This window comes from Leuresthes tenuis, unplaced genomic scaffold (genome assembly GCF_036924035.1).
Source record: "Leuresthes tenuis unplaced genomic scaffold, fLeuTen1.0.hap1 SCAF_1, whole genome shotgun sequence".
Lineage (NCBI taxonomy): Eukaryota > Metazoa > Chordata > Actinopteri > Atheriniformes > Atherinopsidae > Leuresthes > Leuresthes tenuis.
The window spans coordinates 13,812,393-13,837,625 of NW_027325355.1; the positions used below are offsets into that span (position 1 = coordinate 13,812,393).

A 25,233-nucleotide genomic window follows, 5' to 3' on the forward strand; every position below is an offset into this window, starting at 1 on the left:
GGGGGAAAAAAATACATAAAAAATCCCAGCTGTGGAAAAACGTCGTTAGAAGCTTATCATCAGTGACCAGATCTGAAAGTGGGGATCTCTTCTCAAAGGGAAGAGTACAAATCAAATTTCTTAGTTCGCATACTCCGCCCGTGGAAAGCACAGACGTATCAGAGGTGCTATCTGATACGTCCGCGTTTTCATCCAGCTAGATTTCATCCACATTTATTCTTGAAATAAGATGCTACTTAGGGTTCTCTGACATATCATTAAGCTTTTGGGAACAGTGTTGTCCCTCAGAGGAATGCGTGTTAGTCTTTTCTGTTGAATTTTCTGTGGCGTGCACAGAAGGGGGGGCCGGGAGTCGCCCCCTTTTGTGGCCCAATTGTTGAAAAAAGTGCTAAACTGCCCTCTTGGGAGCCAAAACACGTGCTAAACTGCCCTCTTGGGAGCCAAAACACGTGCTAAACTGCCCCCTTGGGAGCCAAAAACGTGTACTAAACTGCCCTCAAGTGTCCCGTCGGGCGCCAAAATGCGTGCTAAAGTGCCCCCTTGGGAGCCAAAACGCATGCTAAAGTGCTCTCAAATGCCCTCATGGGAACCAAAACACATGCTAAACCGCCCCCTTGGGAGCCAAAACGTGTATTAAACTGCCCTCAAGTGTTCTGTCGGGCCCCAAAATGTGTGCTAAAATGCCCCCTTGGGAGCGAAAACGCATGCTAAAGTGCCCTCAAGGGAGCCAAAACACGTGCTAAAGTGCCCCCTTGGGAGCCAAAACGCGTGCTAAAGTGCCCCCTTGGGAGCCAAAACTCACTAAAATGCCCTATTGGGAGCTGAAAATGTGTGCTAAAGTGCCCTCCTGGTAACTAGTTAGTCTGTTTTAAGGCTATATAAGGTGCCATTTGTATAACACATAAAACGTGTCTAAAGTGCCCTCCACAGTGGTGAGGACATGCTCTATGTGCCCTTTTTTTCCTTTCCGCCCCTGCCCTTCAAAAAGTCTGTGCACGCCACTGATGGTAAGATAGCATTTAGGAGGTTTTCTCATTTAATGTTACAGTTTGTACAAAGAGGCTCAGCTGATGATTCCGTCTCCTGAAGCTCATTGGTCATTATCGTAAAGAAATCCAATTGTTCGGCAAGATGCAGAGAAGTGTTTACGAAAATTGTCTTTTTAATTATGTTCAATTTGGTTGATAACATGCAATACGTCCTTGTGTTTCTATATTGTGCACACACATCATCAAAGACTGGGGCAAAATATAAACAGTGATCTCGTAAACTTAATTTAAATCCCTTTGTACTCAAATTTAAATCAAAGCAGAGTACAACTTAAAAAAACATTTGGCCCTCAATGACCTACAACAAAAATGAGATTATTTACACGCAACCGAAGAAACCCACTAAAGCAAATGCGAGCTGTGGCATCGATTCGATTCAGATTGTGAGGTAGTTTTTGAAATCCAAAATGACAGAGGCCAATGTTGACAATCACACTGTAACCTGATCCTACCACCTAATCCTGACCAAATCCCTGAAGGTTCCCGTGAATGACTGTGTGCTGGCACGATGGAACACAAACACACAGTTTGCCCGACAGAACGCTGGGGGGAAACAGCGTCGGCTTCATTCTCACATGTTGCCACAGCTGCTGCGCGTGAATAGAGGACTTAATTAATTGTACTGCAACCTTAATCCACTTACAACAAAATGTCTACAGAATGTGAGATCATAAAGCAGCCATATATTATTTCTGCCCTGGTATGCCAATATGAGCCGGTTCAATCTATAAAAGAGGTCCGGGTTGATGTAAAATGGAAAGACCAGTGATGCTATGCTCTGCACATGACTCATAAAAAATGCATAGACTCAGCAGTTAAATTGATTTCTGCAGTACATTTGTCAATGAAAACAGTGAGATTAAACAAGACTGGAAATGCACGTTCAAAGGCGAGTTTTCATAAAATCGCCAATTAGTACCATGGCTTTAGGGGAATTTGCACATTTCACTTCATAAAACATGACCATTAATCCTGTTAAACATTGTGTAGAATGAAAGACACTTTATAGGCATCGGGAAACTCAGCATTAGCTCATTTTTGTATTGCCTTAATTGAATTTCCTCATCAGCAGTTCCACTCAGTCAACTGTGTATATTATGATTACCTGCAAAAGTATGGTCCTTCAATTAATCACTTGCCTCTTTAAGGATTCCCTACAAAGCATCATATGCTGTTGTGATGCATCTTCTTTTATTGATACTGTCTCCCACTTACCTTTCTGTTTCTTGCTTCTTGGCCCACTCAAAGCTCCTCTAACGCTCCTCAAAGACTTCCGTGCATCGAGTAGTTCCTTCCGCGACATTGCTTGTTTTCTTCCGTAAGATTCTAGAGTTTATCCATTAAAAGAACGCTAAAGACAATGAGTCCCAACGGGCCTCCCCGTTTCATCTTTCCTCATAATTTTGCCATCAAAATGGCTTTCTACGCAGCATGAAGTGGGAAGCTGGTCAAGCGAAGACGAGCAACCATAAGATGGCTGCCGGACCATAAAACTACCATCTTCAGCCCATATCTCTTTTCTTGCCCTCTCCCTGTCCCCCTAAAGTCCAAACGCTGACTGCCAACCACAGTGTTCTATTTCAGGTTGCGTATAGTACAACCCCTCCAGTTGTACTTTCCCTTTGCACCCCTTTTCAGAGAGCCGGCCCCTTCCTTCCCCCCCAGTTAGATCAGAAGATTAAACGTACTGCTGCACGGAAACCAAACGACCTTTCACTGTCCTCTTCGGATCACTCCTGCACAGAGTATTGGAAGTCAAGTGCAGGCAGACAAGCTGTAATACATGAACAGTATGCTACAACTTCCAAGGTACAGATTTTGGATAAAGAGACTTATATATGTGGAGAAAGATGGATGTATCTCAGATAGCTCTATGGTGACAGACCTTTTAGCTGGAATTGAGTATAGCTCTATGGCCTTGTATCGGTTCAAAATAAAGCTCAGAATCTGTGACGAATGCTGGTAAACTGATACTCACACTAAACAATCATTCTCCTTTTACCTTGTAAGTCGCTTCGCTACATGTATATATGTAAATCCTAGTTCAGTAGTTTTATGAGTGTTGCTAGTAGTGTACAATAAGACTGTCCCCCCGTCGCTCCACTCTACGGATGCCTTTCAGGTGATGTAACAGATCCCTCGGCATTTGCATCAAGCTTGCATGCTGTTCAGAAACCACATCAATCAAGCTCTCCTATAGGAATTCATCAGTTCGCTGATGTACTCAAATGACAGGGTGATTTGTAATCTGAACGAATTTGTCTATACACAGTTTCGAGTTTGATGACAATATTAGCTCCATAACCATGTATTGACTCCCAAGCACATCTGACTTTACAAGTCAGCTGAGAGTGCAGGGTGTTTGGCTTTTATCTGACACGTAGGGGCCTACAAGAAAAATGTAATTGATTGTGTCAAGGAAACCGTTTCATTCCTTTTTTTGTTTGTCATTCAACATTGTCGAAGTGCAATTTCGAGCACGTCGGATATATCTGAGTTTGAGACACGACCACTAAACCGAAGTATCTTCCCCCATCAGACCGTTCACATTACAATTTTGACTCAATCGCAAACGACCGCTCTCAGCAAAGCCTCAAAGAATTCACACATCTTTTTTAAATCAGGTGAAAATAGATTGAAGTGTCCAGTTCGAGTGTGGGCCTGTGCAAAACAGCAGTGGCGTGGAAGGGTTTAAATAATGCAGCATACGCTGCACAAATCTACATTTAAAATCTCATCCATATCAAATATCAGTGCAAACAACTGCATATATCAGAACAACTTTTTCATATTCATCTTAAAAGTTGCTTCCCTTTCTTTTTTTTTTTGTCATTTGACAGTTATGCAAACAAAACATTTGCTTCTACTTCCATATCAATAGATGTATCTAGTTTCAGCCTAAATGCAATGTTCTTCCTCAAGAATAGTCTTTCAGGGCCACAAAATGGATAGGACTGGATAGTGTAGTGGTTGCCACCTTCCATGTGGGAGACCTGAGTTCAAAGCTCCTGCATGGAAGGTATTACCTCCAGTAGGGGTCCTTAGGCAAGACTCCCTTACCTTACCTGCCTACCATGTAAGTCGCTTTGGATAAAAGCGTCTGCTAAATGCATAAACATGAACACGAGGCCCTCAAGCTGTCTTGGTTCTTTGAAATGATCGTGATCATGCTGCATCACAATATGACAATCAAAGGCAAAAGAAGCTAAAGCTTAGGAGACCACAGATCAAACAGCTTACCCCTATAGGTATGTTAGACATATCAAGAGGGTGACGTCAGTAAAGATACCTAGACTTGTGATACAGCGCTGCTCTGGCTTCTGGTTGGTCTGATCTCTAAGGGTGATAACTAAAGTAAAAGACCCGACTGTCTGACTCAGAGAGCAGCCAGAACATCCATTAAACCGAACCTCACACGGCACTGGCATACATGCCAACAAACAAATACACAATCGCATTCTCCTCCTCGCCTCTTTTTCATCACGCTGACCGTGATCGAGTGTGACAGCGCTGCATCTTGACCGTGGTGATGCTATAATTATCTGTGATGTCTGCTGCTGCTGCAATTGGAGAAGGGGGGCCGGCGGCATCCACACATCGCCGGGAGCACGAGCACTCGAGCCGGCGCGGCGCATACCAGGCCATAAATAACCACAAGCGAAGAGAAAAGAGGGGTGCCTCACGAGGGAGACAGAGGTCACGGCGATAAGAAAACAGCCAGAGCCCTCTACCTGCTGTTAATGTACATAGTGTAAAAGAGGAGATACAATGCTGTTTTTGTCCAGTCTCTGTTAAGCTGAAAGTCTAGAACAGGAGGTATGTTGTCTAAATGCCTCGTCTTTACCTTCCAAAGCTGAATTAACAGCATATTTACCTATGTCAGGCCAACTTCTTTCAAAGCATAGGTCTGAGGTCTGCCAAAGTGAGAGCTAAAAAAAAATAAGAGCTACTAAATCATACAAGCAACAAAAGAGAAATAAAAAAACGGTTCAAGGTGCATCGCATGTTGTCATGCGAATCTAAATCACGACACCTGAAATTAACAGACGGAGACAAAGAGAGACAGCGAAGAGAGAAGCAATGAAATAGTTAATGATGACCAAGAACAAAACTAGGTGAGTAAGACAGAGAGAGACGTGGACGTGATGAGCGATATGCCAGCTGGACCATGTGTGCCAAATCATAGTGGCAGAGCCGGCGACGTGTGAGCTCAACTGTCAACTTTCTTCACAGGCCAAGGCAGCAAGCGTATGATCAAAAGTATCCAAATGACACAATGATCTAACTGCAATCCGTGTCCTGTGATTGACACAAAGGACTCAAACGGATGATGCAAGCTGCCCGCGAGTATTTATAACACCAAATGTGATAATAATATCTTTGGAAAACGCAGTTCAGCGTTGAGGTTTTATCCTGCTGATAATCCTGTGCTGGAAATCACTTTCAACTCACGGGAAACTGTTTAATAACTAAAAAGATGACGGCATAGGGATCCGTGTGAAACTGAAGGCGACAGTGACACAAGGCAGCCACACTGAACAATCCAAGGATGCAACTGACAATGATATATATGAAAAACAGGTATGTGAGTACATATTGTACTGTACAAGGGATCTGGTATGTGTCTGCGCTCTAGTGTTGGTTAAAGGGATATCAAATGACAAATGGCAAACCATTGGAAGAAGTTTCTTTTTTAATAAAATCTTGCAAGTTCACCTCATACTTTTTTATATTTTTCCTGTCATGCACCGTTTGAAGTTATGTAGGCAGACCAGCCATCTTGAGCCAAACTGCATCAAACAACCTATTCTAATTTTGGAAGTGTTTGGAGAGCTGTAACAGCAGCAATACCTTTATGGCTTAATTCAATATCACAGTTTATTCACGGTCTCATGCTCTGATTCAATAAGTTGTAAGTACTGGCTCACGAATCTTTACTTTGCTGTTCCAGTCTCTAAGGTTTCTGGAATAGAAATCCAGGCACAGGAAATACAAGAGTGCACAAATCCGCACAGACTGATTCAAAGCAAAATAATCATGAAAAACACAGCATACCGCAAACTGTATTTTCAAAAAGGTTTCACTGTTCTCTCACAAAATGACACATTTTCACTAGAAGCTTGCTTCACTCAGTGGCAGATCTAGGATTTTTCAGAGTAAGGGGCCATCGAGGGGCCACAATATTCATAGAGGGGCCAAGTATTTGTCCCATAGACATATATACATTGATATGTATGTGTGTATGATTTGTCCAACATTGTTCGAGATTGTTCAAATCTTCTGTAAGCTTTATTCACGTTGGACATTCCTATTTGACTCATTAGCGCCGCTAGTAATTCGGCATGGAATCTGATCATTGCTCTCGGGCAAAAGACACATGAGTGATAGCACAGGAGCACTTCGGGGGGCCAATCAGATTTCAGCTGGGGCCAATACCCCTGTGGCCCCGCCCCTAGTAACCGCCCCTGGCTTCACCTTTGCAGAATCCTCCAAAATCCTCCGAATTTGAAATCGAAACTATCCCACACTCCTTTACCTGCAAATAATCCACACAGTAGGCCTACTTAAGACCACCTAATGTCTAAATACAATAAAAAGTTTCAGGTTTCAATCTGTCATTTATCATTGTGATTTTTCACAGCATATTGATTACATTCTCCTTTGTACTGTGCTATAAGGTGAGAATGAAGTGAGCTTTCCAGATGACGTGAAACGAATGAGTAATGCAGTATTACTTAACCAAAGGGAAGTATTCTGCCTTTCCTAAATTAGATGGAACATATCCTCACAGAAAGAACATCTTTACCATATGCATGACACTCTTCTCCCTCTGACACATCTCAGCTGCCATTTACATCCACAAGCTAATTTTAAAGTATTTCCTAATGCTGCTTTTCAGTCGCAGAAGAGATGATTACTATCTGATGCTCAAATTCCATTCTTGGATCGACAAGATCAGTGGCTGGGTCGATCTTTCAAGTGAGAAAATGCATTTTTGATAAAAACCAAAGGAAAGTCAACTCAAAAGGAAACACACGATCAAAAATTAAGATTACAAATACAATGCATGGGTTGCAATGTTGATATCGGCTGCATGTGATTACCTTCACCGAGGTCCATAACAGCCAGGACAGCATTGCAGCTCGCCTCTCCCAGTTCATTGGTCGCCACGCAGGTATACAGGCCAGCATCACTCGTGCGGCAGTCCCGTATCCAGAGCCCTCCCGAGTCCTGAGATTCTGAGGGGGGGAGCAGCTCATCGTTGTGGTACCAGGACACCGAAGGTTTCGGGTATCCTGACACTGATACCCGAAGTCGGATGTCACAACCCGTTCCCACTGCTGCCTTACGGAGTTTACGGATGAAAGCTGGAGCAGCTGGTTCTTGTGTTTGAACTCTACCGCCTTCAAAAACTGGTTCACTGGTGATTTTGGCCTTATTGGAGGGAACATCAAGAGAGGGATTTGACTTAGGGACCTCTGCCATCTTGGTCTGTTTTAGACTTCTTTACAAAGTGCACCTTTTATCTGGTAGTTGAGTGAGGTATCGAGGTGAGCTGCATTTATTGACCGTGTCCTCTGAAAGACTTCACTGGTTCAGATATCTCTGGGCTTATCGGGAATAAAAAAGGATGTGTCCCCTGGGCTGATGCACTGGGAGCTGAAATGACAAAGTTACATTATTTTTGGCACAGTACACTAGCAATATCCAGTGAAATTCAAAACGTAGATTATTTTGACTGACACTGGCAACTGAGAGTCATCTTAGAAAAGTAGACTAGCAGTATCTCTGTCATTGGAAAGAGGTCTTTAAAGTTTGACGGGTATCCTCTGGATGCAATGGGAACAAATTGGTTTTCCCCGCTTGAAAATTCTCAGTAATTACATCAACCCACATTGAATGAAGTACCAGTTAAATGTTTGAAACTTGTTTTCCCATTTGAAATGAAGGGGTGGGTGTGTCCAAACTTTTGACTGGTACTTTGTGTGCTTTATGGTCTTCTTTTTGTTGATATACAGTTCCAGGAGTGATATCCTGATTTTTTTCCTTTATAATTTGCTGATCCAGTTCAAAATTCAGTGATGGAAAGCAATCCTGTCCCAGTTACAGCTAAACAGGCCCAAATAATGATACCACCACCACGTGTTTAAAGATGAAACAAAGTTTAGCACAAAAACGTAGATTTTGTTTCTTCTTTTCTACAAAAAAAATCTATTTTTGTCTCGATTATCAGCTTCCAAACAGCCGTCTAGCTTGTCCACGTGATCTTTATCTAACTTCAAACAGGCAACGGCTGACTGGATCGGTTTTCTCTTTAGAGATGTTTTTGTAACCTGTTCCAGCCACGACACAATTCCCTGAACATGTTGTGAAGATCAGGCTTTTATAGACACCTGCTTTTTTTTAAAAATGTCCCAAAACTTAATTGTCATCGATTTGATTGAAAACATCCGACTTGGATATGTGATTTGTGATCATTTTGAAAATATCAAGTACAATATGTTTGTCTGAGTTGTGTTATTGTCTACTTTGAGGACGATAATGAGGACTTATGCATTGCCACTATTTTGTCAAAACATATGTATTTGCATCATATATTATACAATTATGTTCAAATGTTGACCCTGTGGGTTGACAAAAACAGCTTAAAGAAGTGCACCTTACCTCAGTTTTGCTACTAAAGCCAAAGGGTATTTCGTTGGACATCCCCGCAAAGTCCAGGTTAAGGTAACAAGATCCATGGAGCAAAATATTTCATCTCAGATCATTTGCTAAAGCCTGCGTCTCTATTTGTCCTTTAGCGAGCAAAGAGTGTAGGTGTAAGTCCACCCTAGATCACGAAGCATTAGCAGCCACTGCCATGGTCCCTTTCAACAGCTTTAACCTCAGTGAAGAAAGATCAGACAGAGTGACAGAGAGAGAGAGAGAGATCCTTTTCTTAAATGTCAAACTACTCAGGCCTTCTGTTCTGGTGTGGTTTTACCACGGGTTGCTCGGCAAAAACTAAGCTTTTAACCGTTTTTTTTTTGCCTCAGAGTACCTAAATCAGCTCATGTTATCCGTCTCCCATATTGCCGCTTCACCCCCAGCTCCCTCAGGTTGGGAACGACAGCTGCAAAGATAGGTCACATTTCTTGGACTGCCTTGTATGACCTATTCTCACACGCTTACGCACATGCACGCACAAAGCACCCGCACTCTAAGCCCTTTAGATAAGATTATAAACCAAAACGTATGTGTGTCTGAGAGTGTATGTGTGAGAAACGCAGAGACAGCCAGAGTGCGACAGTTGGGCTTTCTATAAAAAGAAAGTCTGAGAATAAAGACAGGGCTTAGTGATTCATACTGTAGGGCAATGATATAACAAAACAATGTAACCAGTTGGAACTGTTAGCATCCGAGGTTTCATACATCTATTCATCAGAAGCAGTTTGCACTTTGCCTTCAGAGTTCATATATGACGATTTGCTGGCATCCTCTTCATTTGCTTTCATTGCTGTGTCGGGTCACATTACTTTGTAAACATCTGGGAACTGAAGAGACTAGTTGTTGGACCATTCTCATCTCATACGAGATGAGTTAGATTCTAAATGCTCAACAGGCCTGGGTCTTCTTTGTCAAATTATAAATTTCACAATGCCCCAAATGTTTTCAGTCGATCTAAGATGTGGATTTCAGGCGGGCCAGCCCAGCACCTGGAGTTTTCTGCTCTGAAGCCATGCAGTATTGCAGATATATATATATGTTATATGTTACTCTGAAACCTGTATATGCATTTTCTAGATGTGCAATTTTCCAGTTCCATTGCACCTCCACACCATCAGAGAAGCAGGCTTTTGAACTGAGTGCTGACAACAAGCCCGACAGTTTCTCTATCCACTTTAGTCTCGAGCATATGTGGATGGCAGGGCAAACTGTGTTCACAGGCTTTCAGATTTCTCAAAGTGTGTCCTGAGCCCGTGCAGTGATTTCCACGTCAGACTCCTGCTCGTTCCTCCCGCTGTTGCTTTGCCTGCAGACAAATCATTAAAGTTGCAGTCAGACACAAGTAGCTCCTGGCGATTTATTCTGTTCTGCTCACCTGGTTGCTGAAAAAGAGCTGTAAAGTCTCTCTCCACAGTAATGTATGTTGGGGCGAACGTTTCACCAAATTCTGCCTAGTTTCCTGAGCAGACCGTAGTTTCATCATCACGCTCTCCATCGTGCCTGTAAACGCCCCACAGACAGCTCCAGAATATCTGACGTGACGGACATTCAGTAAGAGACTGAGATGTATCCGGTGCCCGCTCGAACCACATCTCTGAAACATTCACAGATATCGATTTTGCCTCCAATCAGTGGGGGACCTCGAAAAATTTTGCGTGCGACATGAAAGTAGGCAAGACTAGAATGATACTTAGAAACTTACAGCACCAAAATCATCTGAGAACTGCCCTTAGAATAAAAAGGGCTTGGAGTAAAAACGATCAATTTACCACGATTAGTGTACTCTTTAATAATCTTACCACAACATATCGATCTTATGAACCCAGCTTCAGGGCAAGCAATGTGTCACGTGATGCATTTGATGTCATTTGACCTGCAGGTACAGGGAACGATTCCCTCCTCTTCACCAATCTGTGTAAAACCAAAAACAGGCTTTGTTGTCATTTTTTTGTGAACCGCTCTGCCAAGGTCTAAAACGAGAACTGCATTCAAAAGACCCTGCTGATATATTCCAAGCAGCTGCTTCACTTGTTTTGTTCAGTTTGCAGACTGAGTGAAATCTAAGTTTACTATAAAAAAAAGTATAGTGGTAAAACCTAAAAAAAAAGAAAAGAAAAAAGATCTATTCTTTCCAAATCTCTGTTAGTGAATTTGACTTGATTGGTGATCATCATATTGATATATATTGTCTTACAGAAACCTGGCTGCAGCAGGACGACCATGTTAATGTTAATGAATCAACTCTATCTGACTATTTAAACGTTCACTGTACTTGTATAGCACTTTTCTAGTCCAGCTGACACATTAACACACACAGCACGTCTTAGTCTATGCATAACTACGTGCTTCCTACTCATTGACACACCTATGGATGTCCTAGGCAACATGGGGTTCAGTGTCTTGCCCAAGGACACTTCAACATGTGCCCCAGAGTCAAACCACTGACCTTCCAATTGGTGGCTGAATGCTCTTCCTCCTGAGCTACAGCCGCCCCTACAGGTGTTGTGCATGTCAATGTAGTGGGTGACTATCATATCTATGTAGATGTTGAAAATGACAGCCTAAATATTTACTTTAATTCTATATTAGATTCTGTTGGATTTTCTCAAAGTGTTCACAGACCTACTCATCTTGTGCTGACTTATGCCATTGAGAGTGAACAATTAACAGTATTCCCTCATAACCCTGTCTTATTTGATTACCTTTGAGTTTACACTGCTTGACTATACAGCTTCTGAGAAGAAATTTAATTTGGGGCCCGTGAAGAGAAGTCTTATGAAGCATATTGCAATTACAACTTATGGCCAGGAGTGGCCGCTGTTTAGCGTTTTTTCCACACTGAGACACTTCTATTTAATCATTTTTATAAAGCAAGTTTGGTTTTTTTTATGTTTTTTTTTTATGTTTTCACTGTAAAAGAATATGAAGACTTATGAAACGTATCTGCAATGATTGGGGTTTGTCTGAAGCACATTTTCTGGGTGCATATCACACTTATTTTAGTAGCTTTGATAAAAGTCATCGGGTTCCAAAACATCCAGAGAATGATTGATCTTACTTGTATACATTTTGAGCACACTAGAAACCGGTTTTAAGACAGTGTTTGTATTAAGAATTTTACATAGCAGTTTGAAAAAGCTCCATCTAATGACAAAAGCCATGGAATATACTCAGTATATACTCTGTTTGCACATAAATGTGCTGTTTTTGCCATGTTAAAGTGGAAAAATGTCCTTGTACTGAAACTACCTTGATTATAATAACAATGTGTCTCTGTGAGATATTCAAGGACAGTGAGATTAAGAGACTTTACCTGCCAGGAGACAAAGAAATTTTGTTTACCATCAGACTAGGTGTGAGAGCATTCCTTGCACAATATGGCAGCTGTGAGCAAGATAGTAATTATTACTTTTTGAAGGATTATAAGTCACAAATGAGTGGAGACACATAAAGTCAAAGCTGCTCTCTATGACAGTGTGACTTTTTTTTTTAAATTGTCAGGCTAAGAGTTGAGTTTCACAAATAGCGAAATAGCTTAGGAGGCATGACAGTAATGTTTCCAATTCAATCCACATTCAATCCCAAAAGCAACACTCCCAGACAAAAAAAGCTGAAAAAAACCCCTGCAGACACATGTTGGTTCTGTGAGAAACAGCCACAAACACAGATAATGCAACATCCAATCTGTCAAGGCCATCCTTTGCTATCTTTATTTGCGAGCAATAGCAACAAAGTGCTTTTGCTTGCAGACCTCACTCAGACCCAGATGGCTTCAGAGCCTAAACAAACGTGTGAGAAGACAGAAAGACACAGCCGATGAGCCATTTTCTGGAGATATTTCAATTTTGTGCTTCTTCAAACCAGTAAAAGTAGTCATACCTACTTTCTGGACTTCTTTGTCATTGTATCTTGGGGGGTTTATCGTACTGTGCAGTTATGGTGTCCCCTGTTGTCCTCATTCTGGGCCATCTCTGGATCCACATTCTGGTTCAAGCCTGCGGGGGAGAGGAGCTGCCCAGAGGGGCTGTGTTGTCTTGGTTCCGAGAGCACGTTCTGGAAGGCCTTGGGCTAGAGGAACCCCCTCTGAGTGCCGTGCAGGGACCTGATAGGGACGCAGCACAGCCAGAGATGAGGCGGCTGCATGTGAGGGTCCCCAGGACCAGCAGAGCAGTGCGGGTCAATCGTCAAATCAGTTCGGACCAGGATACATCTCAAATTATTCTGTTCTCCAGTTCTGGTGAGAAGCTTTTTATCTTCGTCTTTTTTTTGTCCTCATATATTTGAGCCTGAAATTCACGTCAACGGCTCAAAAATCTAGTATTTTTGCATCCCGGTACATAGAAAACAATGCACTGGTACGTTATATATCATACAGTTTCGTTTCAAATGTGTGCTTTATCCTATTAGCTTTGAGCTACTCTACATATCAGTGCTGGCTATGTGTAAAAGTAGTGTGTAGACTGTTTTACCAAAATATTTTTTAATCCAATTTGAAGAAAACCCATTCAGGCCTATGTCTGAAAAGAATACAACAAGAAATATTCTCCTAAATTTAATATATAAAACAGCGGTCGGAAAAGCCAGGTTTTCTAATAAATATGCACCATCCGAGAGCATATGATGAATATGAGCCAACTGTCATTTCGTCATATTTCGGCTCCAAGGTGACAGACTTTCTTGGAGATTTTACGCTTTCCGGGGGCCCTTCAAAGCTTTTCTTTGGGCATTGGCTGCTTTTTCAGTCATTTCAGTCAGTTCAGCTCTTATGCCTGATAATTTTCAGAAGAACTTGTGTGTGTGTGTGTGGGAGGGGGTTTGTTTGTTTTTTTAAGTCAATAAACACTGACCTATGAATCATAGACGGGGCAGCTTACTCATGGGATGAACCCGTGTTGTGGCTCCACAAAACCATGACAAAGAATCACTTTTAAATTGTATCTTCAGGTAGTTTGTCACTAGCAGCCTGTCACAAAGACACATCATTTGCTCCCATTTCTTTTGTTGCATCTATGAAAAATGCCAAAGATACAACAACAGACGTAAAGTATTTTTTAATGCATCAACAAGGTGGTTCCTAAAGAGCCACCGGCCAAAAACCTAGAATATCTCAGCACCTGTAGTGTGTCCTAACAGTGTTTGAGGAGATCAGACAAGTGGAGGACAAAAAAAGGAAGTAGCAGGCCGTAGGAAATATATCTACAGCGGATGAACAGTGTCTGAATGTGATGTCCTGAAGAAATAATGAAAAAAACTCAAATACGTGACAGGACCTGAGAGATTGCATCTGGAAATTCAATTGATCCATTTGCTGATCACAGAAACCTCACCACTCTTTGTGGAAAGGTGCAAATAAGTGGGGTGGAGGGGGTGGTGGTCTGAGATATGCCAAATGACACAAGAAACAGACTGAAAATCAATGGCAGCGGTTCTTACGGAGTGATGAATCCTCCCCAGAGCCTGGGCCTCAACATAATTGAAAGAGAATGCAACAACTGGCAGCCGACATCTGAAAAAAGAGCTTTAGAATGCCCTTCAGGAAGCCTGGAGAGCTATCCCTGGGGTTCTACTTAAGGAAATTAAAGGAAAGTTTGTCTAAGATGGTACAGGCTGTGTTTGAGACTGAATGTGCTCGTGTCATACTTCTCCACTCAACTTTAAGAACATATGGACAGTCGGAGAAGTATGAGTGAGGGAGGAGGGATCGCAGTGCTTGTTAACAACAGATGGTGTAATCCTGGACATGTCAGTGGGAGGAGGGAGCGTCTCTGCACCCCAGATGTCGTTCTGCCGCGAGTTCCTGTCTATGTTGTCAGCCGAGAGAGTTAATCTGCGTAACCTGCCAGCTCTGTTTGTGTACTCAGCAGATAAGTTGTTGCCAAGCTCCAGAGACAACACTCCCCACCCACCGATGGTGATCTCTGAAGATTACCACCACACCTCTCTCGGCTCGACTCGAACTTTCGCAATATTTTGTCGGCTGATTTGCATTCACCTTCATTTTGTTATATAATCGACAACAGCAGCATCATTTTTGATAATGATTTGTACTGCAGCAACATCATTTGGATTTCCATTTATGTTTGCATGTGTTTCAATGAATTGCTGCACCTATTTCCTGTTTTCCTGGCAATAAAGAAGACAGGAGTGGGTCTGGACTCATGCACAGTGCTGTTTTGGTGTGACCACAGACTTTAAAAGCTTGAATGTTGATTGGTGATGTCTGATAGCCCTCTCTGCTCTCAAGTTTCAAACTGTTGAGCCCACATAGTTTTGTGAGAAATGTTTAAACCATTAGAGGTCAGAATATGAGCAAGATTAATGAGGATTGAATGACTTCATCTTTAGAAAATCCTAATAAAACTGTCATGTAACCCGTGTTTTCCTCCACCTTTGCCTTGACAGACTCATCCTGTGCCATTACCGACTCGGCTCCAAGAGAAACCTCCGACACTTGTCTCACATATTACTTCAAGCCCTCCATCAGCTTCCGAGACACTGTGGTCACATCTGCCCACTTCTGGTTCTATGCAGGGAAAGCAGCGTTGGAAAGCAACTCATCCGCACCACTCTTCATTCTTAACTCTGCGCAGAAGCTCCTTCGGGCAGCAGAGGATCCATCGGAGTTGAGCTCTGATGGATGGTCAACCTACCATCTGGACCAAAGCCTGCTGGCTTCTGTGGCTGAGGGCCCTTTTCTGCTTCAGGTCCACTGCGCAGCTTGCCGGTGCCACACCAGTGAGCCAGACAAGACCCCTTTCGTTCACTTACATGTTCGGCCTCGAGGGCCCGTCCGTTCACGCCGCCTGGCAGAGGTAACCATCCCCTGGTCTCCCTCTGCCATCTACCTTCTGCAGCGGCCCTCGCAGGAGAAGCCTCAGCACAGCGACTGCCATCGAGCAGAGATCGAAATCGCCTTCGAGGAGCTGGGCTGGGACAATTGGATCGTCCACCCGAAGGTGCTGACCTTCTCCTACTGCCAAGGGAACTGCTCGGCTGTGGATCGAAGCACAACGATGTTGGGGATCTCTCAGTGCTGCGCTCCTGTCCCGGGCACCATGAAGTCCCTGAAGATTACCACAACATCTGACGGCGGGTACTCGTTCAAGCATGAGACCCTGCCTAACATTATGCCTGAGGAATGCACTTGTATTTGAACATAGGCTGTTTTCTTTGTTAACATTAGCCTATGCTATATCATGAATATTTTTCATATATGCAGTCATGATCGTTCCATGTCATACAGACAAGCCCACCTCAATTTTTCATGTTAATTCTTTACAGGAGAAAGATGGATGGACGAGATATGGACAGATGTCAAATATGAAGAAAATATAGATGAAGTTGCAGATGTTCTTTTAAAGATGACTTAAGGGCTACTTTACTTTCTATAATCTTGCTTTTAGGGACAGATGTTTGATTTAGATTTTTGTCAAATAAAGGCACATAAAATGGGTCATGGGTGATTGATTCTTGGTTTTATATTTAAAAAGAACTGTCGATACTTGTGCAGTTTCAAGGAAAGAAGGTATAATCTGGCAGACTGTAAAGGTGCTCCACACCGTTACATCCATTTTTAAAAGTTAACCAGATGTCCCATGAAGATTAATTTGTGAACAGGAGACCATTTAACCTAGAAATATTAGTTTTTTGGCTAAATTAAGGTACTTGCCCCTCTTCAACGTTCACTCAGCTCTTCAGATAAAAGAGAAAAGAAAAGAAAAAGGGAAAGAATAGGAGTAAGCAGTAAAAAAACAAAAATCTAAAAAGAGAGAAGTACTTTGTTGCATTTCTGGCTTTTGGGATAGCTTGAGTTGAATGAAATACAATACTGATTCAGTATCTAACATTAGCCTGTAGCAGCTGACAGAAGATCCTAAGCAGGAACTTTTAATGTCATCCAGTTTTCTGAAGAAAATGAGCATTCTTTGCTCCATCAGCTTGGTAATAGATCAAATTAAAGAGCTGAGTGATCACCCAGTCAGGGCCAGTATATATATATATATATTTTTTTTTTTCCCCAGTCACCTTAAATTGTATTTAAATTCAGCATTCAGAACTCTTAAAACAGTTATTTTCTAAAAAAAAAAAAAAAATACATGTTCAGCAATTGATTAATCTGTAATGTTCACATAGTGGACATTCATACATGATGCAAGTAGCAGAGAAAAAAAAAGTACATATTTGAAAGTTTTGTGGCTATTATTTGGCTACAAGCTGTATTTATAGAGTCCCTACTTAGTTCACCTCATTTTGCTTTACCCCATGTGCCCCTTAGATGGTGCTGTTGGCCCAGTATTACTACCTCTCATAAATACTGTAGTGGTAGAAGTGAGATGGTCAGTTAACAAGTAAAAAAAAAAACAAGACAGAAAACCAAACTATTTCAAATATATTTTACTCTTAAGACAAAATAATCTCTACAGTTACAAAGCTACAAAAATTGAAATAGAAACGTCAAAAAGTATAAACCATTGAAATGGAATGTCGTACCTTGCAGTAAATTACTAAAGTGGAAGTGAGATGATACAAGAATACAGCATCAGACAGCGCTTTGGCAGTTCTGCAGCCACTGAGTGGTTTAAAAAAAAAAAAAAAAAAAATACTGTTAAAGCTACTGATGGCAAAGTGGAAGGATGAACTCACGTCTGAAGCACTGAGCTTTCATCCAGACAACAGTCCTCCTTTTCTCCAGGACGCACTAGAGCAAACATGTTTCAACACAAAAAGCAGCAATGTGGATGGAAAAAAAATCTGTTTAACTACAGAAGAAAAATCAAAAAGACATGGATGGAATTTCATTGAAAGTGGCCCAGGAGATAGTTTAACTGCTATGCAAAAAAACATTTAGTTTCTGACATGTTTAGCATTATAATTACTACGGTAAGGAAGAGCATCATCCACAAACATCCTGTTAGATGCAATGTAGAAAGTAGAATGCGTGACGCAACACTTTCCTCCTGACAAAAGGTCAATCTTGCGCTTTGGTCAAAGTGTTTTAAAAAAAAAAAAAAAGACGCATTTTAAATGAATCGAATTATACAGAAATTATTCTTGGTAAATCCTCAAAACATTTCTGTTAAATTAGGAATTCAAGCATTGTCCAGGTATACGTTTTGGCCGATTAGAGTAACTATGAAGGTTCCAAATATCTTTCAAACATTTCTGAAGGAAAAAAAAGAAAAAAAAAAAAGGAATGAACTCTTGCCAATAAAGCTGTTTGAATTAAACATGACTCACTCAGCACAGGTTAAGCCACTTTTTCTGCAAAATAACACCCCCCTCCACACACCATTGCACACTTAAAAAAAATGACATAACCCAAGGCTGTGTTTAAGAATCAGGACAAACAAGCCTCAACAAAGCAAGACATTAATATTCAGTGACAGTTTATAAAAAGAAAGCCTCTCCTTTGTGAGGACAAAAAAAAACAAAAACAAATGCCAATTCAGCGAGGAGTTTAAAGCTTACATTAATCCCTACAAGGTCTTACAGATGGCATGGCCGCAAAGTCAGTGGGCGAAAGAACAGGGTGGAGAAAGCTCCGTCAAAAGTTTGGACGCAGGTCGGCAAGCAGAAACTCCGGATGTGACGTGCTGTCGAGATGAACCCATTTGTCACAACGCAGCTTCATCAGCATTTGTTTTTTTGGACTGACCACTAATACTGAAAGGCGCGAAGCCCTCATCCACTCTTTGGTCTCTCCCTCAGTGGTCTGACTGCATTCCCGTGTGCTTCCCCTCATGCGTTTAAGGCCAGTAGGAAGGAAAAAAAGGACGGACATCTGAGAAAGGAAGCACGCTCAGGCATGTATTCCTAGGAGAAGAGACAGATTACTCAGGATGCGTGTTGTTTTTGGTTTTTTAAGACTCATCTTTAAAAAATGCATTCATTCCCCTCATTCAAAACAAGACCTAACAACAATCAGATTAAGTAGATTGACACATCCTAAATGGCAAAAATGTTGGATTTTCAGGCGTGTTGTCCACTTTCACTCAAATGTTTACATGTCTTTGGATTTAGCAACCTTACTTCCAAGGTCTTAACTCAAGTTGTATGAGCAATTTACCATTCTCTAATAAATTCCCTTTATGCTCGACTGCCACACAAACACCCCTCAAAAAGCATAAACTGTTTGACTGAATTTATGGCCTTTAAATAAATGTTTCACCGATTAGTCACTTGAAAATTGTGTTCCAGTCTAATGGAGATCAGACGCACCACATGCCAATGTGGTCATTACCTTTCTCACTCGTCTCTCCCTGCTTCTCCTGGGCGAAGTTTAAGCGATTCTGCTCAGCAGCTGTCTGTGCAGCTGTGTTGACCTCTGGGCTGCTGCTTCGTGAAGGGCTTCCTTCATCCACTTGGTATGCAAGATCCAGGTGCTGCTGTGCAAGCTTGAGATGCCTCCTCAGCCGCTCCAGCTCCCTAGACGAGGGGCCCTCATCCCCAAAACTCTCTCGTCCGGAGTCACCCATTGGCAAGTCCCTCAGCTCTCCTTTCAGTCCTTTCAGTTTCTCCTTCTTCATGGTGGCGTGGTATCCTGGTGGAGCTGTTGGCATGGAGCGCGAGGTAGGCGGGCGGGGGGGACGCACGTTGAGCGTGGCCCTCCTACGGAAGGTGTCACGGATGCCGCCAATTCCCAAATGGATGATTTCCAGAACGGTGAGGAGGAGGCAGAGGAAAGACACAACGTACATCACCAGCAGGAAGATGGTTTTCTCCGTGGGGCGGGACACGAAGCAGTCCACCGTGTGCGGGCAGGGCAACCGAGTGCAGACATACAAGGGCGTCACCTCAAACTGGTAGAGGACATACTGGCCGAAAAGGAAGGCAATCTCAAAGGCAGAACGCCACAGCAGCTGGCACACGTAGACCTTCATCAGGCCGTCACGCAGGATCCTCCGCCGACCGTCATGCTTTTTCACAGTACCTTGAAAATATATATACACAGTGTTAATCAGTCTTGTACACTGAACATTAAAAATGTGCTATACATATTTATTGCAGCCTACGTTTTTCATCTTTATCGGCCTTGTCTGGTTCGATCTCTTCAGCAATCATTGGGTCTTCCTCTCCATTGTCCTCGGCCTCTTCATAGTCTCGCACTGCCCCGCGGTTGACAATTGGCATCCTCTTCTTCTTGTTGTTCCGAACAGGCTGGTACTCGTTGTCGTCAAACCGGGCGATCTTGTGCATGGCAAAGCCCAGATACATAATGGTGGGCGTCGTGATCATGATCACCTGGGTGAAACATTCATAAAGATCGTATCCCGAGAGAAAATTGATCAACGGTGCGTTTAATTGGATGACGCTTGTGGCTCACCTGAAAGATCCAGAACCTGACATGCGAGAGCGGCGCAAACGCATCGTAGCACACGTTCTCACACCCAGGCTGCTGGGTGTTGCACACAAATTTACTCTGCTCATCGTAGTAGATGGTTTCGCCACCAACGGCCGTCAGCACAATGCGGAAGATGATGAGCACCGTCAGCCAGATCTTGCCCACAAAGGTCGAGTGGTTGGAGATTTCGTCCAACAGACGGGTTAAGAAGCTCCAACTCATGGTGCTGAGGTGGCTGGAGCGCTAAATCTGGTCTGAAGACAAAAAACAAGGCAATGGGTAATCAAATACAGAGAGCCTGGCTTTGTTTTTCAGTCAGGGAACAACAAATTCAGAACAGGCTTTAGTATCATATTTTGTCCTTCAGGGTCAGAAAACACCAAAGGAGTGAATTCGCAGTTTGATATTAAATCAGACACACGTGGTGGATAAACAGATGTGTTCTGGTAAGAGTTTTATAAAGTTTTGTTTAAAATCCTCATCTTATTTCTTGAGGGGCTGATATATATATATATATATAAAAAAATAAATGTTTTGACAGTTTTAAGCTGTCAAAAACAAACAAAAAAAAAAGTTTTAAGAGGCACTTTTCAGGCATTGCATGAAAGAAACAAACTTTAGCTCTGAATGAGTTAAATCATGAAACAATTTAAAATGGAAAAAAAGGCTGTTTGTGGCCTTTTAATGGCAAACTGAATGTTTTAAAAAAAAAAAAGCTTTTTATTAGTCTAGTTGGTGAAAAGACCATTTAGAGATCTTATGTTAAGGAGAAACTAATGAATGTTTTTCCCCTTAGTTTCTAACATTTAATAGACCACATGATTAATTGGGGGGGGGGGGGTGTCTGCATATAATTAAAATGCACATTAGTTCCTGACTTTTAGTCAGTGAAATTTATAAGCCTCCTCTTTACCCAAATACTCCTAATTGGGCTAATAAAGTCTCAAAAGCATCAAACTACCAGTTTACACATCTGCGCAAAAAAAAAAAAAAAAAAAAAAAAAAAAGTAAACCCACATTCTCACAGCTCCCTGGTATGCCAAGCGTGAGCTGTTTAATCAAAATTCAAAGTGCCGGCTGTCAAGTTGGAGCTAGCTGCCAGAAGACCTGCTGTGGACGGCAGGATTTAGGGTACCAAGGCAATGAAAAGATTGTGGAATTAATTTTCCGTCCCACTGACTGAAATTATTCCAATAAATATTCACAGGAACAGAATTAATCCTTTTGTTCTTGCGACTGTTTTACATCAAGTCCTTATAATAAGCATTTGCCAAAAAAACCCAAAACAATGAGCACTAAAAACTACACCTTCAAGGTCTTTCTACTTTGATATCCTCCAAATTAACCAACCCTAACCCTCCCCATCAGAAACAAGTTTAAACCCATAGAGTCACATTGACACGAGCACAGATTAGGAAAAAAAAGCTGTACCTTTAAGACTCTGAACCTTCCAACTCAGCATCTCTACTTTTAGAATACAGGGTGTAGCAAAGAAAACAACCAACATTTTATGACTCATTGCTACAGAGACAGGCGTTAGCCCTCACTTGCAAGATTAATCATCCGTCCCTTTGTCAAATTTGTTCCCTCAAATTCCATTTAAGATGCGATGTGCGATATATGCCAACTGGAAAACCAAACCCCCCCCCAAAAAAAAAAAAAAAAAATCAGGCCTTCGTGAGACTTGGCTACACCAAAGCAACAAAAAGCACCCAGACTGGAAATTATGGACCTTGAAACGCATTTAAAAGTTTGCCACCGCGGCAAAAATCTGACAAATTGTAGGATTCACCTACGATGGGGGTTAACGTCTCATTAACTTAAAGGAAAAGAACAAACAAAAAAGACAACCCCCTGCGTCTGGTAAATGCTGGTTCTTGCTTGTGGGAATGTCTGAAATGTTTGACAAAACAGAACGCTTTATGACCCTGAAGGAAAAGTCAGACAGAAACAAGTACAGCTGACATCTGTTTTACCCCAACATACAATTATAACACCCACACGTGTAGGTGTTGCGCTGCTCAGTGTTACGCCAGATTCATGGCAATATATATACATGCACACCAGACTAAATTCGTACAATGATGCCCCATAAATGGGCAAAGCACTTAGTCTTAATTGGCCTGTTTAAGCCGTCTGGGAAGGGTTTCCTCACAGCTAATAACCTTGTATGAAAACTCATAAGCCCCGTCTGACAGCAACTGAGAGACTGTCCCTTTAAACTTCAGTCTGAAGCGCCACCGCTTTTTTTTTTCCTCCCCCTTTGGGATCCGATAGTCAGCCCTTTTCATCCGAGACTCTAGAGGACACGACCCACTGTGGTGAATAAAGAGAAAGAAGAGGCATCTGTTGACGAAAGTGAACCAATGACTAATCCAAAAGCACGAACCACTAATAACATCTAATAGCAGTACAATTAAGAACGTGGGGAGCCTCAAACAAGGAGCCAACTGTTGACAACTTTGCCCGACTTGACAGACGCGTGGATTCCACACAGCAAAGTCATTCAAATGACCAGATTGTCAGCACACTTCATTAGATGATGCACTGCTCTTGAAGTGTGGAAGATGGTTGCTCAGACGGTAGCCTTCTGGGGCAGTTTTCCCCTCTCTTGCACATGAAAGAGCTCCTGCTTGAAGGAGGACTGAAGAGGGAGGTTAAGTCTTATAGGTTTATCTCTTCACACACACACAAAACTCCTTGTTAACAGGAGATCTATAGATGGAAGCAGCAGGGAGGAAAGACAAACAGCTCATCGCCCAACAATGTATGTGACTAAGACAAGAAGACAAGCTTGTACCTGATTCAAGTAAATGCAAACACTTCTCCACTCTCCTGGCAGACCATAGACAACCTCTACATGCCTTCTTATTTGCTAGTGTGGGCTAAACTCAGCTCCGATTTAATGGCTTTTCTGCTTCGGGAGTCACTCAGCTCAAGAAGAGGATGAAGGGGGGGTGTAGGGGGGGTGGGGTTGGGGAAAAGGAGCTGGACAAAGCTGAAGGAGAGTTAACATTCCTGCCTAACCAAAACCAGAAAGCTCGGATTTTAGGGTTCATGGAGCAGACAGAGGGTACTTGAAATCCCTGCGTTGTCTGAGCAGCGAGACAAGAATCTGCAAACGTCCATCATAACTGCCCCGTGCTGTCAGTTATGAGGTTAGACTTCTAAAGAGGACTGTATCCTCAAGACTTCTTGCGCTTTAAATAATCCATCAGAAAGAGAAAACAAAAAAAAACAGCTGAAAGGAAGTTTAAAAAGATCCACTGCAGGGCCGTTGAAGGCTATGAACACGCTTTGCTGAGTCAGACTGAAATGTTTTGGAAATTGTGGCATTCCTGGAGGAAAACAAAGCGCTGCCAAGCTTCAGTGGGGAGACAAAAAAATAAAAAAATCCGATGACTTGGAAGATGAAGCCATCCTTTTCAGGAAAAAAAAGTGCGAGCCACCACTGGCAGCGAGATTACGCAGTAAAATAATCGCGGAAAGAAGAAGAGGAGGAAAAAACGCGTTTAGTCTTGGTGGGGGTGTGAGCTCGTTCAGCCACTGAAGTGGATTCTTGTGCCATTAAAAAAGGAACTTTTAAGGACTTTCATTAAACTGCGCGACTTCCTAACTTCCCGCATTGCGCTAAGAAAGTGCGCTTTTAATCAATAAGAATATAATAATAAATACATTGCTGTATTACATTATTCCCTTTGGGCTTGAAACTGACGAAACTCGGACGACTCACCGCTTTCCGGCACGCGCAGCTCCAAAGAGTCGTGAAGCGAACCCACACGGCGTTATACACCCTGGAGACTGCTCGTAAACGCAACTCTTTTTAGGAGAGAGGGGGTGGTGGTGGTGGTGTTTGAGCGCTTGAAAGACTTTTAATTAAGACGCAGAGAGAAGACCAGACTAAACTAAACAGCCTGAACCAACTTGTGCCAAATAGCCTACTCACCGTCGGCGCTCCAATCCGCGCGGCTTGTCTATTTGCGCTCAATTGCTTCACCAGGTTTTTCTAATTAGCGCGCCCTCTCCTAGGCGATCGCGTCCGCGGCGGCTGTCAGTATGAACCCATTCAGCAGCCTGTGTTGACCCCATGTGTCGGGGTCCTGAACAAGAGGACAAAAGAGAGAACTTTGATTCCTGTAGGGCTCCTGCTCCCCTCCCCTCCTCGTCCTCCTACTCCCCCCACCAGCCGTACCTCCTCCACGTAACTCGGCCCCATTCAAGGAGAGGAGGCCCCAAGTATGAAACCTGAGATCCACGACGCCGACTACCGTCCTACCCTCACGACAAAAGACCACGAGAATCCCATGATATGTTCCAGAATATAATAACGCTGTGCAAGTGTCACAGAAGAACCCGTTTTTACGGGTAGTACAAACGCCACGAAGAAGAATAAATGCGCATTTACCTGCAAGTATTAGAAAAAATATACTGGACCTATTTAACTTTGATACACAATCATGGTATTTGGTTGTCAAAATGAAGCATGACTTGTATAGTTTCTTTCTAAATGTCTTGTGAGTACACTTGCAAGTCGTTTGATTGGAAACGATAATAGTTTACATGTTTTGTTTTTTTTGGAACATGGATTGTTTATGAGACAATTGGCCCCTGGGCACAGAGGAGTAGAGCTCCACTACCCTTACAGAAGAGGATCGTGTCCTTAAAATGGCAGGATTGTGTGTCTTTGCAGCCACTTTACATATCATAAAGTAGCTGGGGCTGTAGTTTTGATGAAACACCTTCTTGGTGTCACTTTGTTGAGATTTGGTGTTAATTTGCTTACATTTCATGCCTCTTTATCGTCATTTTAAGGCTTTCTGGTCGTTCCACTGTTGCTTCGTGTGTCTTTGATGCCATTTGGATTTAATGTTTTGTGTCATTGCGGTCGTTGTCCGAATAATGTTTGCAACCGTACGTCATTTTTAATCTTTTTTTAAATTTTATTTAATCATTGCTCTGCATATCTTGAGTTGTTTCGTGTCTCTGTGATTGCTTTTTGTCAGTAGTTTACATCTGTTCGCCATCATGTTGCTTGTTTCTGTTATTGTGTTTCTTTTTATGTCTTCAGGGTTTTTTTTTTTTCTTTTGGCTATGGTTGTTATAATTTAGTCCCTTTTTGCTGTGGTTCCTTTTCTC

General features: G+C 42.3%; 3 protein-coding genes across 3 annotated transcripts in view; 1 reads left to right on the top strand and 2 right to left on the bottom strand.

The window, feature by feature from the left end:
- spega (striated muscle enriched protein kinase a) overlaps positions 1 to 9,110 on the bottom strand; it is a 52,698-nt gene extending 43,588 nt beyond the window's left edge. The window contains exons 1-2 of the mRNA XM_072379321.1: positions 8,715 to 9,110; positions 7,154 to 7,709 (exon numbers count right to left, since the gene is read on the bottom strand). Coding sequence (XP_072235422.1) covers positions 7,154 to 7,535 — 382 coding nt within the window. The 5' untranslated portion in view covers positions 7,536 to 7,709; positions 8,715 to 9,110. The remainder of the gene's footprint in view (positions 1 to 7,153; positions 7,710 to 8,714) is intronic.
- Positions 9,111 to 12,692: 3,582 nt separating this feature from the next.
- inha (inhibin subunit alpha) lies at positions 12,693 to 15,910 on the top strand. The gene is made up of 2 exons (XM_072379500.1): positions 12,693 to 12,993; positions 15,159 to 15,910. Exons 1-2 carry the CDS (start codon positions 12,693 to 12,695, stop codon positions 15,908 to 15,910), a joined length of 1,053 nt encoding a protein of 350 aa, XP_072235601.1.
- A 1,222-nt stretch (positions 15,911 to 17,132) lies between these two features.
- LOC140290213 (gap junction gamma-1 protein-like) lies at positions 17,133 to 24,233 on the bottom strand. Its single transcript, XM_072379335.1, has 5 exons — positions 24,044 to 24,233; positions 20,080 to 20,351; positions 19,769 to 19,997; positions 18,997 to 19,686; positions 17,133 to 18,569 (listed from the first exon to the last, which is right to left on the bottom strand). The coding sequence occupies exons 2-5, from the start codon at positions 20,317 to 20,319 to the stop codon at positions 18,556 to 18,558; spliced, it is 1,173 nt and encodes a 390-aa protein (XP_072235436.1). The 5' UTR covers positions 20,320 to 20,351; positions 24,044 to 24,233; the 3' UTR covers positions 17,133 to 18,555.
- Between the last annotated feature and the right edge of the window lie 1,000 nt (positions 24,234 to 25,233).